Here is a 21,032-nt window from a genome sequence, read left to right on the forward strand (position 1 = left end):
TTGGGGCATGAGAAAGAGAGCAGAGGCACTGGAAAGACATTTGGGTGCTAGAAAATTATTGGGGCACTAGAAAGAGAGCAGAAGTACTTGAAAGGGAGCAGAGGTACTAGAAAGAGAGTAGAGGTACCAGAATGAAATTAAGGTAATAGAAAGAGAGCAGAGGTACTAGATAGGGACTGGGTACTAGAAGGAGATCAGCAGTACTGAAAAAGGGAATGGGGTACTTCAAAGAGATCAGAGGTACTAGAAAGGGAGCAGGGTACTAGAAAGAGGACAGACGTACTAGAAAAGGAGCAGAGGTACTAGAGAGGGAGGAGAATGCAATGAGCAAATATACTAGTAATGGAACGAGGGTAGCACAAAAAGATAATAGGATGTGAGGCAGTGCAACAAAGATAGCAAAACGGGGGTAGCAGGGGTACTGGAAAGGGTACAGAGGTACTACAAAGAGAGCAGGGGAACGAGAAAGGGAACAGAGGTACTAGAAAGAGAGCAGGGGTACTAGAAAGAGAACAGAGGTACTACAAAGAGAGCAGGGGTACTTGAAAGGAATCGGGGTACAGGAAATATAGCAGGGGTACTAGAAAGGGAGCAGAGGAACTACTGCGATCGCAGAGGCACTCGAAATGTAGAGAAGGTGTAAGGAAGGAAAGGTACTTGAAAGAGAGTGAGGGAATAAGCTTTTCAGAATGAGACCAGAAGCATTAGATAAGGAATATGGATACTAGAAAAGATGAAATGGTCCTAGAAAGAGTAAAAATGAAGTGAGAGAATTTGTAGAAATGGAGAAACAGTGCTAGGAACTGAACTATATAGAGTACTATATGGTGCCAGAAAGTGAGGGAGGGTACTACAAAGAGAGGTAAGGAAATAGACAGTGTAAAGGCTCTAATAAGGGAACACAGGTGCTGGAAAGGGAGTAAAGGCACGAATAAGGGATCACAGGTGTTAGAAAGGGAGTAAGGGCTATAAAAATGAATTAGGAACACTAGCAATGACAGTGCTGTAACTACGTAAGCACAGTATACTGCATTAAATAAATGAGGCAGGTTGTTCCTTGAGTCATAATAAATGGTTTTGAACCTAGAAATCTGTGTATCCCTGCACTCATGAGTCCAGTAAAGTGAAAGAGGAGTGGACTGCATGCGGTAATATAGGTGCACTGATTCAGATTTGTTGAAGCTGATGCTTTTAGAGCAGCTGTTCATCGGTTGATCCTCAGGGACCCACAGCCCCAGTTTTCAGTGCTGGTTTACCTGCCTCTGGTGTGTTCAGATATTAAACATAACAAAGCATGTAGACCCTCAGGGCATCCCTGAGGAGAGTATGGAGAACCTATTGTATAGAATATAGTATAAATATGGCTAGTGGTATTGTGTTGAGGGTGTATTTGGGTGTATTCTAAAAGACACAATCACTGACCACTGACATTATGTTTATTTGGGTTTATTCTAATGTTAAATAGAGATTAACAGGTAGACACACTCACTGAACACCGACTTTATGTGTATTTGGGTTTATTCTAATGTTATATAGAGTTGTACAGGTAGACACATTCACTGACCACTGACTTTCTGTTTATTTGGGTTTGTTTCAGTTTTATATAGAGCTTTACAGGTAGACACACTCACTGAACACTGACTTTATGTTCATTTGGGTTTATTTTAATGTTATATAGAGTTTTACAGGTAGACACACTCACTGACCACTGACCTTCTGTTTATTTGGGTTTGTTTCAGTTTTATATAGAGCTTTACAGGTAGACACATTCACTGAGAGCTTAAAACAGTTTGTTTAGGTGTCTAAGACGCATAACACTGTGTGTGTGTGTGTGGTTTGTGTGTAAATCAAGGTAAAACATTAACTTGCACAAGATCAGAAAAACAAATATTGTACCACCATGGATTATGATATTGTTTACACTTCATTTAAGTGCGTGTGTTTCCTCAGACTCTCGGACTGTAGGTCAGTGTTTGTGAAGGTTAAAGTGAGAGTTTGGTGAAACATCACATTTACAGTTTGTAGTCGATCAGCCGAGGCCTTGAATAACCTCTAGTAGACTTGCTTGTTTGGGTTCTGATGCCGTAGGACACTTACTTATCTGTAAACATGGACTGAAGTACATTAGAGTACAGTAGACCTACATTTTATCTGTACCTCAGTGCGTGTTTATAGATAACAGTGAGTCGCACAGTGTTCAAAACCACATAAGCAAGTCTATTAGAGATTACTTAACACCTCTACACATTTAGACCATGCTAATTAGTCTTAATAAGCTACCAGTACATGTTAGCTATATTAGTCTCGAAGCTCCAGTGTAAAACCATACAAACCAGAGAGAGAGAGAGAGAGAGATGGAAAAGTCAAACAAAAACTTACAGCAGTTGAGAGATTAAGTGTAAGTGCAGAAGGGAGAGAACGAGAGAAAAACAAAGGAAACATACAGTGAACACACACACACACACACACACACACACTAGTGAACAGTGAGCACATCTGCCTGGAGCAGTGGACAGCCCTAACTTTTAAGGCAGCATTTGGGGGTTAGATGCCTTGCTCAAGGGCACTTTACCCATGTGGCAGTGGTGCCTTAGCAGTCAGAGCACCAGGCTATTGATGACTGGGTTGTGGGTCCCGGATTCCCGGGCTTGGCAAGCTTAACCCTCTTTGCCCCCTGGGCGCTGCAGCGATAGCTGCCCACCGCTCTGGGCATGTGTTCTCACTGTCCACTGTGTGTGTGTGTTTACACTTCACGGATAGGTTAAAGGTGGAGGACAACTTCCATCTGTGTCCAGCACAAATGGTGAATAGGGTTGTCTTTGTCTTCTTCAGTCACGTTCTCTTGCTCGAACCGACAACCTTTTGGTCCTAAGGCCACTTCGCTAACCTTTAGGCCCGGGCTGACTCCAGCGAAAGAGAGAGAGAGAAAGAAAAATATGAAGGGGAATGAAAACTGGAGTGGAAAGGAAAGAAGACAATGAGAGAGAGAGAGAAAGAGAGAGAGAGAGAGAGAGAGAGAGAGAGAGAGAGAGAGAGAGAAGCAGTTAGAGCATGAGAGAGATTGGGGACTGTGTGAAACCGAAAGGCGAAAGGGAGAGAGAGATGTAAGGGAACTATAGAGAAAAAGGAAGCGAGATAAAGGAGAACAGAAAGAGAGAGCAAGATAGAAAAGGAGAGAGAGAGTGAGAGAGAGAGAGACAAACAGGTAGAGCAAAACAGGACAGCAGAGAGGGACACTAAAAATAAGATAGACAGCCCTATAGAGGAAAAGAGAGAAAGTGGTGGAAAGAGAAAGAATGAGGGATGGAGAGAAAAAGACAGTGTGAGTATGAGAAATAGAGAGATGGGAGAGAGACAAAATGAAAGGCAAAGAAAGTAATGAAGGAGAGAGAGAGAGAGAGCGACAAAGGGAAAGAAGAGAGAGAGAGAGAGAGAGGTGGGGAGTTATATGAAGAACACTTTCATTCTGCATTAGTGGGACAAGGTCATACTGTCAGTCTGATTAATGATTCTACAGAACGGGCACACACACACACACATTTTGCAGAGGTGCACACATTTACATGTAAAAGGCACATGCTTGCTCTCTCTCTCTTTCTCACGCACACACACACACACACATGCACACACAAGCCCACCGCAGGGCCTCTCTGACCTGCTGAGACCTATAGTTAGTGTAAAAGTGTGTGTGTGTGCGTGTCTTGTGTAACAGCTGTGTGTCTCTGCTGCTGCTTCATGTTTGCTCATCCTGTATACTGTCACTGTGATTCCAGTGTGTTACCTGACCTGTCCAGCCTCCGCCCACTAATGCGTTCTGTCATAGCTACTGTTGGTAAATAAGATTTACTCAACACTGTTTAAAAAATCCATTTTAAATCTAATGAGAGACTGAAGCTCCACCTCAGTGTATATCACAATACCTACATTTAGAGTGTTATTAATATTCACCCTAATGAGAGACTGTAGCTCCACCTCAGTGTATATCACAATACCTTCATTTAGAGTGTTATTAATATATATTCACCCTAATGAGAGACTGTAGCTCCACCTCAGTGTATATCACAATACCTTCATTTAGAGTGTTATTAATATATATTCACCCTAATGAGAGACTGTAGCTCCACCTCAGTCTATATCACAATACCTACATTTAGAGTGTTATTAATATATATTCACCTTAATGAGAGACTGTAGCTCCACCTCAGTGTATATCACAATACCTACATTTAGAGTGTTATTAATATATATTCACCTTAATGAGATAGTGAGTGTAAGAAGTGTTTGTGTGTGTGTATACTGTGTCCTTGACTGAGTAATGCTTTGTAAAACTTTATAGAGGCTTTGTGAGGTTAATATTTTTTATTGGAATGTTAAACATTACTGCTTGTGTTGACCCTTCTCTATTGCTGTCGCTGAGCTGCCTGACTGTACTGACTGCTGTACTGTACTGACTGCATTCACAGAGAGGTAAAGTAAATAGCACTGCTGATCTGGTTTCAGTGGCACCTGTCAAGGTGTGGATATGTTAGGCAGCAAGAGGACATTGATGTGTTGGAGCAGGAAAAATGCACAATTGTAAGTTCCTGAGAGACTCTGACAAGAGCCAAATTGTGATGGCTAGACGACTGGGTCAAAACGCGAGGGGGATCTATATTAGACAGGCGGTTGTAATATTGGCTGATCAGTGTAGATATTTATGTAACGTTCACAGCACAGTTATAGTCAAGAATAGTCTAAATGTAGGTATTATGATATACACTGAGGAGGAGCTACAGTCTCTCATTAGGGTGAATATATATTAATAACACTCTAAATGTAGGTATTATGATATACCCTGAGGTGGAGCTACAGTCTCTCATTAAGGTGAATATATATTAATAACACTCTAAATGTAGGTATTATGATATACCCTGAGGTGGAGCTACAGTCTCTCATTATGGTGAATATATATTAATAACACTCTAAATGTAGGTATTGTGATATACACTGAGGTGGAGCTACAGTCTCTCATTAGGGTGAATATATATTAATAACACTCTAAATGTAGGTATTGTGATATACACTGAGGTGGAGCTACAGTCTCTCATTATGGTGAATATATATTAATAACACTCTAAATGTAGGTATTGTAATATACACTGAGGTGGAGCTACAGTCTCTCATTAGGGTGAATATATATTAATAACACTCTAAATGTAGGTATTGTGATATACACTGAGGTGGAGCTACAGTCTCTCATTAGGGTGAATATATATTAATAACACTCTAAATGTAGGTATTGTGATATACACTGAGGTGGAGCTACAGTCTCTCATTAGGGTGAATATATATTAATAACACTCTAAATGTAGGTATTGTGATATACACTGAGGTGGAGCTACAGTCTCTCATTAGGGTGAATATATATTAATAACACTCTAAATGTAGGTATTGTGATAGACACTGAGGTGGAGCTACAGTCTCTCATTAGGGTGAATATATATTAATAACACTCTAAATGTAGGTATTGTGATAGACACTGAGGTGGAGCTACAGTCTCTCATTAGGGTGAATATATATTAATAACACTCTAAATGTAGGTATTGTGATATACACTGAGGTGGAGCTACAGTCTCTCATTAGGGCAAATATATATGAATATTACCAGTTGCTATGAAAGAACACATTTGCAGGTAGAGTGCTACGTCAACTCTCTCTCTCTCTCTCTCTCTCTCTCTCTCTCTCTCTCTCTCTTTCTCTCGTTAACCCCACGGTTTCTGCTGCTGTTCTGCTTTGCTGTCTTGCTTCATGTGTGTTTTATTTTGCTGTGCTTGATGGTGCTGCTCTTAATCATGACCTTGCTCTCCTTTTTGTTTTCTTTTGCTTTTCTTTTTACTTTTGATTTCTTTCATTTTTCAGATTTGCATATCCATTCCTCCTCCTCCCTCCTTCATTTCCCTTTCCTTCCTTGAGAATGGCAGGCGGACCCCCCACTGACAAATACAGTTTTCTCTACCAGACAGACAGCAGCCACTTAAAGAGGTCAGTCTAGTGCTTACATTCACCTGCGGAGAAAGAAAGAGAGAGAGAGAGTGAGAGAGAGAGAGAGAGTGAGAGAGTGTGTGTGTGCACATAAAGGTTTAGTTGACCCAGATATCTGTATGTTCTTGTGGGTAATGCTTGTGTAATGTTCTTGCTTTTTTTTCCACAGTGTTATACTGTCTGCTGATATACCTGATACTTCATAGCCAAATTATGTGGTGTGTGTGTGTGTGTTCCTGACCTGACTTAAGAACTTAAAACACTTAAGCACTTTATTAGGAACACCTATTCGTTTCTGCTATTTCTCTTAGGCCACGTTCACACCGCAGGTAAAAATGGCCCGAATCCAATCTTTTGAGCATATTTGACACAGGTGTTTTATCTGTGTGACAGTCTGAACAGCAAAAACGTGATGAATTGGGCATTTTCACTACCGCTACTTTTATATGTGGTATTGAAATCAAATAAAGCAGTATGACTCTCAATTAATGAGACGTCAAATCAACTCGACATTCGCTGAGGAGAAGGGAACATAGGCGACAGACAAAAGTGAGGGTTTTTAGGTTTTCAGTGGCGGGATAGCGAAGTAACAGACCTCATAAATATTAGAGGTGATTCTTCTCCATAGGAGAACGTGGCTACAGTGTCAAAGGAACATAACAAATGCTAAAAACAAAATTTAAAGAAACCAAAGGAGTGGGTGTGGCCTAATAAAGTGCCCTTTTTACAGTGAGCTCGAACACATTCTTGGTGTTCTTGGCCCATCTGTCAGCCACTGGAACTCCTTGATAGCTCCTGCGATGCTGGCTAAGATGAACCCAAAACCTTACGTGAAGCACTGCTGGTTTGTTCATATGCGCCAGTTTAGGGCCGTGAACTGTCCAGACGAATGTCAGATATAGTTCACATTGAAAAAACAAAAATAAACATCGGATTTGGTTAGAAAATCCAATTTAGGTCACGTTACCTGCTGTGTGAACGTAGCCTGATCGACCAAACGTGTGGCAACACTTCAATGCCAACATTTATACAGATCAGGAGCTTCAGGTAATGTCCATATCAACCATCAGAAGGGGGGGTATGTTTTGTTGATTTTTAGTGTGGCTTGATTGTTGGTGTCAGAAGGGCAGGTTTGAGTATTTCTCGAACTGCTGATCTCCTGGGATTTTCAGCTCAACAGTCCCTACAATATACTCAGAATGGTGTAATAAGGACACTTCCAGTGGTGTCTATCTATCCATCTGTATATCTCTCTGTCTGTCTGTCTGCCCATCTGTCTGTATCTATCCCTCTCTCTCTCTATAGTCTGACAGTGCTGATACATTGATGAGTTGAGGCCGTTCCATGGATGTGAATTAAATCTAGTCTTGAACTAAACTATAAAGTCAATGATGATTTACTAGTGAAAATTGAAGTTTAGTGTTAATCAATAATGAAGTAACCTCTCTCTCTCTGTCTCTCTCTCTCTCTCTCTCTCTCTCTCAGTAAGAGCAGACTGTCTTCCACCATGAATCCGGTCTACAGTCCCGTTCAACCTGGGACTCCATACGGAAACCCCAAAAACATGGCCTACACAGGTGAGAGAGACACCCTTTACCCATATGACCTCTACATTACCTGCATATATTTACTAGTATTAGTAACATTTAGACTGGCAAGCATTAAAGATACTTTCCACCTTGTCTTTCTTGTTATTATTTCTGCATATGTCTGTGTTTGAGATGCAGAGTAGGGGTTTGGTTTGAACACAGATCTAGCCATTCTGTTCACTATCCAAATAATGGCAGATCTGAGCAATCTTTCGTTGGAACTATTTTTCCTTACAACACCCTTCATGTACCCCTCCACCACAAGTGACTTTTAACATTTCACATGCCTATTTGAGAGGTGCCTCTGTTGTGAAATGTAGTTTGGTGAGATGGCTCTGCTCCTCAGCAGTGAGTTCTCACCCTGCCCCTTTCAGCCCTCATTGCTCGGTAGCAGCTCAGCACAAAGTCACAACATTTCACACACAGAGAGCCAACCTTGTATTTGTATGGATTCGGTGGTCCTGCAGGTCAGAGCACATGCAGGTGCACGCTGACAGACAGACAGACAGACAGAGTGAGGCGCAGAGCACGTCGCTGAGCATACAGCAGTTTATCTCCTAAATCAGATTCAGTCCACCTGCTGGTTTTTGCAGGAGTGTGTGTATTTGTGGTGCGCGTATATGTGTGTAATGCGTGCTGCTGCATGTCTGACAGCTCTCTTCTTCTCAGTATGGCAGAGAGAGAGAGAGAGAGAGAGAGAGAGGTGCTGTGGGTTTGCACTCAGCCGACTGTGTCTTATTAAGGCAGACCAGTGATAATGGACACCACCTGTGCTCATCCTGATCAATCACCAACTTCTCTTTCTCTGCTTCCCTCTCAGGCGCCATATTTTACTTTTTGACATATTAATGAATGAACCACTAATTTTTTTTACACATTGACCTCTGCCATAACATTAACACCACCTCCTTGTTCATTATATCTGCTCCACTTGCCACATAGGAGCACTTTGTAGTCCAGCCCAACATACATTTATACTCCACCACAATGTCAGTGTCACTGCAGTGCTGAGAATGACCCACCACCCAAAAAAGGGGTCCTGACCATTGACCAACAGGCTGAAAGGAGGCTAAGCTGCAGATGGTTAGAACATGGTTAGAGAGGACCCTGGAGGAACCTGTCTTATTTAAACCATAGACATTTAGTCCGATTTGCTCTTGATTGTTGGAGTGAGAGGTGAAGGTGACCATGGCGAGATCTCTGAGAGCTCTCGGAGACCCTTCAGAAGGAAGGTTTAGATGCAAAAGAGTCTTGGACAGAAAGAGTTTTCCAAATATTTAGGAATCAGTCATTCTGCTGTCCACTAAAACAACTTCCAACATGGTTAGGTCAGGCCGTTCTAGCAGGTTCAGCCCAAGAGCGATCCTAAGTCTCCAACATTCCTAAAATGTCATCCCGGGAACTAGGTGTATGTACAGCATCTACCAAGATCTACCAAGGCTAACGTTTGCCAGAGAACATCTAGACAAAGACCAGGACATCTGAAGAAATATGCTTTGGACAGATGAATGTTGAGTCCTGCTCTGATAATTTTTGCCTCCCTTGCACACCTATCATGAAAATCAAAGTGTGGTCTCTTTCTGATGGTAGGTGCTGTACTTCTGTAGATCCAGTGATGACTTGTGATTGTTGGAGACTTCTTTACGCATCTTATGGTCTGCTCCTAGGCTGAACTTGCTAGGACGGCCTGACCTGGCCATGCTGGCTAGTCAGGCCCTAAATCTTTTTAAATTCCTTTTCCAGACTCTTCTGCATCTCCAACCTTCTTTCTGAAGGCCTCAGAGAGCTCTATAGATGTGGCCATGGTGATCTTCACCACTCACTTCAACAATCAAGAGCAAACCAAAGAAATGTCTGAGCTTTAACTAAGACAGGCTCCTCCAGAATCCTCCCTAACTTTTTTAGAAATATATATATATAATGTTATTTTACCTCCATGTTATTTTAAGTTATTTTACCTCCATCTCTTTAATGTTGTTCAAATGGCGATCAAAGGCCCATATGGTTAAAGACAATGGGTTTCGTCAGGTGTCCTATTTTTCCACATAACTGGCCACCGTACATATGATTCATAAGCGTACTCTTTTATAGTTATTCTCTCTCTCTCTTTGTTCACCCTCTTTGGTTGTCATGGTAGCTGTACATTTAGTGTATGGGAGGTTATGAGTCAGGTGCATTAGTCACCTGCCTTTTTGAAAGTGTATAATTGCACACTGCCCTTCAGTTCACTCTGAAGCTTCTGAAACAGCTTCCTCTCCTTCTCAGTACCTCAGTTTTCTCCTCCTGTGTGTCCTCAGGTTACCCGGGAGGCTATCCCACCACTGCTCCTGCTTACACACCCAGCCTGTACCAGACAGGCAGCCCGGGGTACCCTCCAGGTGAGTACAGTCAAGCACACAAACACAGTACTTTCACAAGGAGGTGGAAACGCACGCACACACACACACACACACACATGCAGTCAGTTCAGAAGGAAACAGGTGAGTGGAGAAGTTTGTGAAGATGTGCTGCTTCTCCATCTTCTGCAGTTGTGAATGGAGTTACCAGTATGAAGCTAGTATGTATAAATATACACACACATATATAACCCTGTACATCCGGTGAGTGATGTATTAATGCACAGAGTTATTAAAAACCAAACAGTCATTATATATCTGAAAATAATCATGATGTTGCTTAGCAACCCTGACCTGCTGATTATCAACTGCATACCTTGGCAGAAGGACTGTTTATTAGTGAGAAGGCTGCATTTATATCCTGATTATTCTTCTCCTCTTTCCTCTCACGATGCAATTCTGTACCTAATACACCTCACACCACCTAACCCTTCTCCACTCTAATCACTGTCTTCTGTTTTTCTGCTTGTTTGTTTCTTACTATGAAACGATTCTATTCTATTATTCTATCTTTCAATATGTATTTCTTTCTCTCTTTTTTATTATTTATTAATCAAACTTTTTATCTTTATCATTTATTTCTTTCCTTCTTTCTTTCTTTATTTCTGCATCTTCCTTTCTTTCTTTCCCTCTGTCTTTATTTCTGACCTTTTTTCTTTCTTTATTTCTGTATTTCTTTGTTTCTTTATCTTTTTTGCTTACTTTCGTTCTACATCTTTCTTTCTTTCTTTTCTTTTTTTATTATATTTTATAATTATTAATTATTTTTTTCTTTCTTATTCCTTTATATTTGTCTTATGTTCTTTGTGTGTGTGTTTGTAATGGTTAGGGGTCCATATTCCGTTCGTACTTCACCTCTATGGAACCTCCAGAAGCTAATGGAGATTTTGGGATTGTTTCCATGTTTGGGTTCTAAAGATATAAAGCAGTAGAGCACACTTTCTGATGATAATAATACTAGAACATTAGGCACCCAGAGCTCCATTCCTCCACGTAGTTGTCTTATTATATAAACTATAAACACGACTGTAGACAGTAACACTTGGCTTGTTCTGCTTGGTTTGGGTATTGGGTTAGACTCTGCCGCCTGACAGACCGACTCGGAGTGGAGCGAGATGCTGTTTTCTCCCTCATAACAGATGGGTGTGAAGGGGTGTAGGTAGAGTTTGGGCCTACACATATGGGCAGACTGCCTCGTCTGTGCATGCGTGACCTGCTGTGTGTGTGCGCTTGTGTGTGTGTGTGTGTGTGTGTGTGTGTGTGAGTGTGAGTGTGTGTGTGTGTATGTCAGCCCCTGTGGAGATTCAGGCTGGCATCTCACAGAGTCTTTCTCAGGGCTGTTTAGAGTTGGAGACAAAGACTCTTCAGGCTTTACCAATCCAGCACCACTCTTCTCCCTTTACATGATTATTGTTTATCACAACATTATGTATCAGTTGCACCTTAAAACGGCAGCTTCAGAGTCATATTGATGCTCCACTGACTATAACAGGGAGAATGGTGTCTCTGTTATTCCTACACCTCTTTCCAGAACTGCGTAACACAGCTTAACGCTGCTTTACCTTCGAAAGCTGCTTCTGTATCTCCCAGCTTGTGTGCGTGTGTACAGCTGTCCATAAGGGGGCGCTCAAAGCGTGATTTGTATTTACAGCAGTGGAGTAAAGGCTCATTTACACTCCCTTAACGTATGAAAATGAAGGTGTCCCTTTCAAACCTTGACCACATACATCTAGGCTTCCTTTACGTAGGCATGAATGTTAAGCGATACATCCACTAGAGGGCAGTTCAGAGTCAAAGGTTTCTGGCCACAAGAGCCCTGAGTGGTCCAGCGGAATAAGGCACTGTCACTATGACAAGAGGAACGCCAGTTCAGGCTGCATAGCTATAGGCCAAAAGCATCGGCTAGCAGCCATTGGTAGCAAGGGTCGCTGGTTTCCTCCAAGCGCGTTGGTTGCCCAGTGACGTTTACTCTTGGCTTGTCTTCAGCCTCCCAGTGTCGGGAGCATGGCATGTGATGTGGGGAGATGGGTTAGGTAATTGGCAATGCAAATTGTCTCATAATGTGTTTACTACAAAAAAGACGAGAGGCAGCAGTTTCGTCTTCGCTGTATCCATATGGCAGTGGTCATGTATTGCTTGAACTATTGGCTGTAGAAGCATTATGGCATTAATGAAAGCACTAGCCTGGTTTTACTGGACCTCAAACTCTTGTTTTTTCTTGATTATGAGTTGAGTTGTGATTAAACCACCATTCTGAAACACCTGAAGTCATGAAGTCAAGTCTTCTTAATATTCTTATCAACGCAGTGTGTGTTGTACATTGTGTTATGTAGACTCTATGAACCTAGTGGAAAATGATTTGTTATAAATAAATAATAATCCTCTGCTGGGACTCGAACCCACAATCATTACTTCCTCCCTTTCGTATGAAATATAGCATTGTTGTCACGCAAAAATCTCTAGAGTACGAGAGGACACAAGGGTCTCCGCATTTTTCCTTCAATCAAGAAATCTAGATATCTTGATTTGCAGTCTCACTAATGCCAGACAAACAGGGCTCGTTCAAGGGTTCTTTGGTAAAAGCATTGGTTCTATGCAGATTTAAGGAACATTTCAATGCTTCTAAGATGCTAAATGGCTCTTCGTCTTGTAGATAAACGAGGAAAACCTTCTGTGGATGTTTCACTCAAGAACCTTTTAAAAATGGTTCTAGGTAGTACGAAAAAGCTTTCCATGGCAGCAAAAACACAAACACACACACACAACACTAAGAGTAGTGAATGCATGCAGACCAGGAGCAGTGCGCAACCACCTCATTGCCAGAGAGCAATTGGGGTTTGGGGCCTTGCTCAAGGGCACCTTAGATGTGAACGCTGAGCCAAGAACCTTTAGGCAATGCCTGGCCCAAAAAAGACCTTCTCCTGTGGTGGAACTTGAACCTACCACCTTTTAATTACTTCTGTGCTCTATCCATTGCAATACAGAGCCTAGATCAATGGTGGGCAATGGGGGGGGCAGAGTCCAGCACTGTTTACTGATTTCCCTGCTCTAACAGACCTACTAAACCTGCCAATAAACAGGTGAGTTAAACCAGGTGTGCTTGCAAAAAAGCACAAAACTGTGCAGGAATCCAGCCCACCAGGACCAGAAATGCCCACCCCTGGTCTAGACTGTTTACGTAAAGAGAAAAAAATTATAAATCTAAATCTACCTTTTAATGGTCCACAGGACCAATAGATTTACAGGAATTCCAGTAGAACATTAATGGCAGCATTAAACTTGAACCTGCCTTTCTGTAGCAGCTCTGGTCCATAAACACAGTGAAGGCATGCTTGTATTGTGCCTGGGTCAACCCCTGTTAGTTGTCAGGCTCTGATTGGTCGCGCTGCTGGCTCTCGCACAGTGCTGCACTGGGCTGCACTGGGCTGTGGATGTGAGGGAACGCTGGTGTTTGTGTTTCCGTGCTGAAGGCCTCGGCATTGTTCATGCTTGAGCCACTCTCTTTGTTCCTCTGGGTGTTTGGCAGTGTGCTCTGACTGAGGAGCTGTAGCGTACCGGCACCCCCTAGTGGCAGAGTGCAAAAAGTGCCCTATTGTGAAGGAATTTTTATGGGTAAATAACATGGTTCAAAATGGTGACTTGAGGGAATGGTTCATGGACAGGTGAAGTGATTAACACTGATGATCTGGTTCCATCTGGTGGATATAACAGGCAGCAAGTGAACAGTCTGTTCCAAAGAAGTCAGAACGTGTGATGGCTAGACGACTGGCTCAGAACATTATCAGGCAGGTCTTGTGGGGTGTTTTTTGGCGGAGTGCAGTGGTTAGTCCTTACCAAAGGGAAAGACAGCTGGTGAACCAGCGAGAGAGTCATGGACATCCAAGGTTCACTGATGCCCATAGAAGCCATAGAGACCTTACAACTTACTGGACTTAAAGGATCTGCTGCTAAAGTCTTGGTGCCAGATACAACAGGACACCTTCAGAGGTCTTGTGGAGTCTATGTCTCAACAGGTTAGAGCTGTTTCGGCAAGGGGGACCTTATTGAAAAGGTGGTTTTAATGTTATGGCTGATTGGTGTAGTTTCAAATGTGGCACTACTGGGGTTTCTGTTCCAACTGGACCAAGAAACCTTGTGTGTGTGTGTGTGTGTGGTGACTCAGATTGTATAGTGATCTCAGGATCTAATATGTGATATAATAAATCAATAATCGCAAATAATAATATTGTAAATGAATGAAATCTTCACACACTCTTTGTCAGTCAGTTTCATTAACGAAATCATCACACACTCTCCTCAGTAATCTCTAATAGACTCGCTGAGACGGTTTCTGACTGTATGACTCACTGTTATCTAGAAACATGAGCAAATGTGAAGCTTCTGTTGCTTGTTAGCTACATCAGCCTCATCATCAAAGCTTTTGGTGATCGACTGTATTTAGCGTAAGGCTGAAACATCAGAAATATCAGAACTATCGCTTTGATCGATCAGGTGTAGGGGCTGGTGGAAGCTTGCGCGGGCTTTGCGAGTGTAGCTAAATGCCTCAAGACAGTCTTAAGGCATTAGCACAGCCTGTGCTGGGTGTGTATGTGTGTAACCCTCCTTGTTCTGTGTGTGTTGGGACAGTGGTGCTGGTGAAGCAGGGCTGGCCCCAGACGGTGTCGGCCCCAGGGCCCGCTGAAGGCTCCTTTGACCTGGCCATGGACGCGGGCTCAGAGAGCAGGCAGTTCCAGGCCTCGTCCACTGCATTCAGTAAATATACTATTATACCATTATACTGTACCAACACACACACACACACATGTCCCATATGTATACATGCATATGTAAATATCTGTGTGTCATAATATGTTCCAATTTGTGTATTATACAGTGGTTTTGGCACCCCTGGCCAGCGACATTTACTGTGTTGTCCTCCACAGAGACAAATCTGCATATTTGAATACACCATTGCTGTTTATTTACTGTTTTGACGGGTTATAAACAGAATCATTGGTGCAGGCAGTTCAGGCCGAATAAGGGGATGGTTCCAGACATCTGAGATTAATTTTGGCTTAGAGAGAGATGTATTAATGTATGCTGGAGTTAATCATTTAGTCCCGACAGTTCATACAGTTATATAGTGTTTATGACTATATATGTTTTGACGTTCTTTTAATCTGTTCAAATCTGGGCAGAAGATGCCATATTTTTGTAAGATTTTATGTTTCCTGTTGGAAATAAGTTAGCTTATTTACACGCAGAAAAGCAAAAACATGCGTAATTTACACAGGGGTGCCCAAACTTTTGCACACGACTGTCATTTTTGTATATATGTTTGTTTATGTCATGGCGTGTTAGGCCAGACCCAGATGGATGAACACTCGCAGAGATGGATACAAAGCAAGAGGGTTTATTTAACAAAACCAGCTTAAACTCAAGGGGTGCAAAACGTGAGCAGCAACCAGAACCTGGGACTGGGAGGAGCTGGGAGCTGAGCAGACGTTAATGGGCTACACAGGGGAAAACCAAAGAGGGAACCTGAACCTAAACCAACGGGCAGAGCCAGGGCATGGGGACACTAAAGCTAAACAAGGGGAGGGCCGTGCTCTAATAACTAGAGAGGGGTAGCTGGGGACCCAGCCGCTAGACCAAACGGCAAGGCCGACCTAACCTGAATACGCAGCGTGCTGTATTAAACGCCTTGCTTGGCCTTGCTTGAGCGTGGATAACCTGAGAATCCAGACAGGAAGCGAGCGAGAGTAGCAGGGAGACCTACTCCTGAACGTGGGTAAAGCACCGGAGTTGACCCGAACACACCGGAACGTGCAAGGAACCTCAGGGCGTTCCTAGAGGTTCCAGACGGTTCAATTCTCGGCAGTGAACAACAATGTAGAGGCTCCTTAAGTACCCCCAGTCCCAGGTGTGACACATGAACCAAACACTGAACAAAGAACGATCACAACTGAACACGAATGAACATGAATCGACTCAGCTGAACAGAACCAAACACACATGAACATAAACAGGCAGAACTGAGGCGGAAGTCCTTATTTGGGGATATTTGCTTGTTAGCTTGATATTTATCTTGCTAGCCCAAGCAAAAGCCGAGTTCTATGTGCTGCTACGGTGCTCTATTTATGTTTCTTAAATGATAAAAGTGTAACGATTCCCAAAATTCTAGAGAGTATTCGATACAGCACTGTAGTGTCTCAGTTTAACACATTTTTGATTCAACAAAAACTTGACTTGTAAAGTCTGAACTATCGGTTTTAGCCACATGCTATTTTTTTAGCCCCAGTGTTAGCCACAAGCTAATACCAGCCAATGTTTCCTGCCTGAATTTCTGAAATAATTATGAGGTAATTCTAAGGGGGCTTTTTCAGTGCCAGGCTTTGTGAGCTTTCTGGTTTCAATCTTTCACGATAAATATTAAATTTGCCCCGCTAAAAAATATTTTGCCGATAGCCAGTTTCAGTGTTTACTTGCTGTTTACTGATAGCTTGTAAACAGAATAATGGGCAAAGCCTGACGAGATGTAAGGAGATGGTGGTGGCAATAAAAACTAGGGAGTTCACTTGAGCAAAATTGTGTTCAACCTAAAGATATACGGCCCAAAAAATAAATAAATAAATTAGCCCCAATGTGCTAACCAGGTAATTCTGAGGGGATTTTGTCAGGGCCAGGGTTTGTGACCTTGCTGGATTGAATCTCTAAAATATTAAATTGACCCTGTTGAAAAATGCAGCCGGTTTCAGATGGTCCAAGCTGGTCTTTGATGGTCAAGGTGGTTTGAAAAGCTGGTCGTCCTAATGACAATTTACCCATATTAGCTCAGCTTATCTTATGTGCTGAAGCTGGTCATGCTGGTTGACTAGCTTGGTTGCGTTGAACATGCTGGTAGAGCAGCTAAACCATCAAAGTCAAGTGAAAACATATGCTATAGGTCCAGAGCTAAGCTGGTCAACCAATTTAACCAGCTTGACCAGTGTGAGAATAGGTTACATACATAAACATTTTGGACGGTCTGTTAAATATTTAGTCTGAGCCTCATCTCAGACAGTACAGCTGTTACAACCCCGTTACAAACCCTCCCAGGGAAGTGTCTGGAAGTCTTTCTTAAACCAGTCATTGATGCGAGAGTGTGTGTGTGTGTGTGTGTGTGTGTGATTGTTGTGTATGTGAAGCTGTGTGTTTGTGATGTTCAGATTTCCTCAGAAGTCATAAGTTATGAAATTAGTCTGTATTATTTGTAATATTTGAGGTGTGCCGGCAACTTCTTCCAGAAGATGGAGACATTTTACCTTTGATAACAATCCCCAGGGGAAAACACACACACACACACACACACACACACACACACACACACACAATGGGGAAATGTGAGTGAAGATGAGTGTTTTGAGGTTTGTTTGGACGGACACTCAACTTTACGACACTACTTTAGTCTGTTTAGTGTTGACTGACTCTGTCTCTCTCCCTCTCACTCTCTTTCTCTCCCACTCTTTCTCTCTATAGGATACACTGCAGGTACCCCCTATAAAGTGCCCCCGGCTCAGACTAACGGAGCTCCCCCTCCGTACTCTCCCTCTCCGAACCCCTACCCCACGGCCATGTACCCCATCCGAAGTGCCTACCCTCAACAGAACCTCTACGCTCAGGTAAGGAGACGTGCAGGTGATCTTGTGCTCTTTAAAAAAAACAATTCAGTGCATCGTCAGCTGACCTGGATTCAGTGGCACTGTTCTAAAAAATAAAACAAATAAATAAATCAATAAATACAGAAACTAGAAGCTGGAGGTGGGATTTACAGTGCAGTGGAACACAGACAGTGGGGACGGTACATCTAATATTTTTTTAGGTGTACTTTATCACTAATGCATGTCAAGACATCAGTGCATTTTACACCCCTATCTGTGGCACTCAAAACCTAGTATTTCTTTTTTTTTTTTTTTCTTTAGAATTTTATCAGCCAAATTGCCCCATATCTCCTAGTCTGGTACTGCCAGTTAATCCACCTGTTCATAATCATAGTTCATAATAGCCACCGCATCTTTTCCAACTGCACACACGCCTAGGGGAAAGCACCGGCTCCCAAGCTCAACCGTACCAGCTAACAGATGCCTGTTGCTTTAAGAGTGATGAGGGGTGAAAGCGCCGTCTACCCACTCACTGCTGATTTGAGCATTTTTGACTGGTAGATTGAAATAAGACTTGAATACTGTTAACCTCAGCTAAATGTAACATTCTTAACCCATTTTAACCTCAGATGAACTATTAGTCTTAATATATGACTAATAAAGACTATCTTCATTACCATACACACTTGTACAGTTCAATGAAATTCTGCACATTCTTCTCTGCACATATCCAAGCTTAGAAAGCCAGGGTCTGGGCCGAGGGGCCTTGCTCAAAGGCATACATAGAGACTTTAGTGAGGCCAGGTATTGAACCCACAACCCTGTGATCAATAACTTGCTGTAATATATTTAAATAATTCAATGAGAACTGTGTTAGAAGCCCCCAGACCTAACTTGTGGATCCATATACAAGCTCAGTAGGTTAAAAGACATTTACTCAAGTTGTTTGATTTTCTTTAACCCGAATCCTCTCAGCTGTAAAAGAAAAAAATGACTTTCAATGGCTTAAAACTAGTAAAAAAGAAAGAAGAAAAGATGAAGTGCACTAGTCTAAATGAGTAATAGGCTCACTTGTTACGAAATCGGACATGTGATGGTGTAACTGTTGCTCACTGTCACTGATGAGTAAGCTAGTGAAAATTTTCACCCTTGAGGCTGTGAGGCGTAACAAGTAACACGTTTTCTAAAGAACACATGACAAGATTCTGCATGTTGTCCGATTCAGATTTAGTGTTAATATAGTTATTATTATTTTTAAATAGGCTGATTATGACGAAACCTGTTTTAAAGGGCCTTTTGACCCAGCAACAAAACCAATTTTCCAAATTACCATTTTTTTGGCATTTATTTTAAAATAAACAGCCCTCTCTGAAGTGTAAGGCACGGTAATCCTCCCAAGTCCTAATGTACACAACGTGCATAATTGTTTTGCATGTGAAAAACAAAAAGAACTTTTACAGAAAGGAAGAGATGTGTGTAATAAAATGTTTATATGGATGCATTTATAGAAATCAACAAAACATGCTAAGTTGCAAATTTCTACCTTTGTATGTGTACCATGGGGGTAAATAGCAATAAAAAGTAATTAATTAATCAAGCTGTTTAATTCGAAGGTATTTACATCTACTACACATCGTCTCTGTCGGGCAAAAACCTTTTATCTCTATTTGTGATGTTTTTCACTTTTTGCTATAATTTCAATCTGGCAGTTTTTACATTGTGTCAAAATGTAATGATAAACGGACCAATAGAAATGCTCCAAAATGACTGGAATGATTAAATAATTAATTAATTCATTCATTTTTATTCCCTGTAATAAAATCTTCTCACATTGAAAAGAGATACAAGGTTCTGTGTGACATAAGACCATGATTAATGATTAAGCAGGCTGGCGTGTTAATGACTTGTGATCCTATAACTGTGACCTGGAGCTGTGTAATACAGCAGGTGATCTAATTCTCTGATTACATTCTTTCATTAATTCCAACTCCTCTTTCCATATCTGTCTCTCCTCCTCCTCCTCCTCTCCTCAGGGAGCTTATTACACACAGCCAGTGTACGCTGCCCAGCCGCATGTAATTCACCACACCACAGTGGTCCAGCCCAACAGCATCCCCTCCGCCATCTACCCCGCACCGGTCCCGGCCCCACGCCCCAACGGAGTGGCCATGGGTATGGTGGCAGGAACCACGATGGCCATGTCAGCAGGTCAGATGACCCAAAGACTTACAATGCTTTTGTTTTTATGAAAGCTCCTAATGCTGCTAAAGCTGCTATATACCTATAATTTTATACACTATATGGACAAAAGTATTGGGACACCTGTCATTTGCCACCTGTTTCTTCCTAAAAATAAATTTTATCCTCCAATCTTTTGTTGGAGTAACTGTCACTACTGACAGTAGATTTTGGAGCATTGCTGTGAGGATTTGGTTGCATTCAGTGACAAGAGCGTTAGTGAGGTCAGGATGTTGGATGGTCACCAACCCACTTCATCCCCAACTCATCCTCAAAGTTTTGGATGGAGCACCACTATAATTCCAGAGAAGTCACAGTTCTACTGCTCCACAGCTTAATGATGAGGGGTGCTTTATACCCCCTCTAGCACACATCTGGCATTAGGAATGGTGCCAGTAGGTTCAGATTTATCTGCACCAGAGAGTCCTGTTCTATTGGCAGGGCCTGACAAGCTGTGTGTGTGTGCATTTGCACATCTGTGTCAGCAATGGGTGCAACTTAAAATAGCTGCATTCATTAGAAGACATGTCCACAAATAAATATATATAGTCCTATAATCATAATTTACAATTTGACTCTCAGTATATATGGTAACCGTCGATTCTTTTATCAGGTACACTGTTGACCACGCCTCAACACACTCCCATTGGACCACACCCCGTTACGGTGCCAACGTATCGTCCCCAAGGAACGCCTGGGTACAGCTACGTGCCACCTCACTGGTAGAGCCCACCTACCAATCATGTAAGTTGTAGTATTTTTTTATTATTTATTCTTTACATTTGTGTGCAGTCCATTGGCAAATGTGAAGTTAATGCAGCACACTTTGTTTCAGTGCAGTGAGGCAAACTACTTTAGCTTTTAGGCACTTTCAGTGTTTCAGTTCTGAAGAGTGAATAAGTGTCCAAAAGTGTCAGACTGCAGGATGGAACTGGTTTGGTTTTCTTTAACTGATGTTCTGTCTTGACAATACAATGACTTATAAATAAATAAGTATACAGATAAGTAGATGCTCAAACTACTCCTCAGGCTTAAAAGCCCTAAGCATTAGCTGGGCAGGTCTGTGCTGGTAATAACATCTACCTCTTATTCGAGAGGGAAATAACTACAGGTCAAAGTTAAAGTAAGAGTAAGAGTTGTATTTCTATATTCTTTGCTTCATTTATTGT

General features: G+C 42.0%; 1 protein-coding gene across 3 annotated transcripts in view; it reads left to right on the forward strand.

Annotated features, from left to right (window-relative positions):
• The window catches only part of fam168a (family with sequence similarity 168 member A), a 49,944-nt gene that overhangs the window by 21,396 nt on the left and 7,516 nt on the right, over positions 1-21,032 (forward strand). Inside the window, exons 2-8 of one of the 3 annotated variants that reach the window (XM_072695280.1) lie at positions 5,899-6,021; positions 7,507-7,598; positions 9,908-9,988; positions 14,633-14,758; positions 17,504-17,646; positions 19,659-19,833; positions 20,477-20,607. In XM_072695280.1, the coding sequence (XP_072551381.1) occupies positions 5,954-6,021; positions 7,507-7,598; positions 9,908-9,988; positions 14,633-14,758; positions 17,504-17,646; positions 19,659-19,833; positions 20,477-20,589 (798 nt within the window). In that variant the 5' untranslated portion in view covers positions 5,899-5,953 and the 3' untranslated portion in view covers positions 20,590-20,607. The remainder of the gene's footprint in view (positions 1-5,898; positions 6,022-7,506; positions 7,599-9,907; positions 9,989-14,632; positions 14,759-17,503; positions 17,647-19,658; positions 19,834-20,476; positions 20,608-21,032) is intronic. The other 2 variants (XM_072695282.1, XM_072695281.1) reach the window with 2 other exon arrangements.

Source organism: Salminus brasiliensis, chromosome 13, assembly GCF_030463535.1.
Source record: "Salminus brasiliensis chromosome 13, fSalBra1.hap2, whole genome shotgun sequence".
Classification (NCBI taxonomy): domain Eukaryota; kingdom Metazoa; phylum Chordata; class Actinopteri; order Characiformes; family Bryconidae; genus Salminus; species Salminus brasiliensis.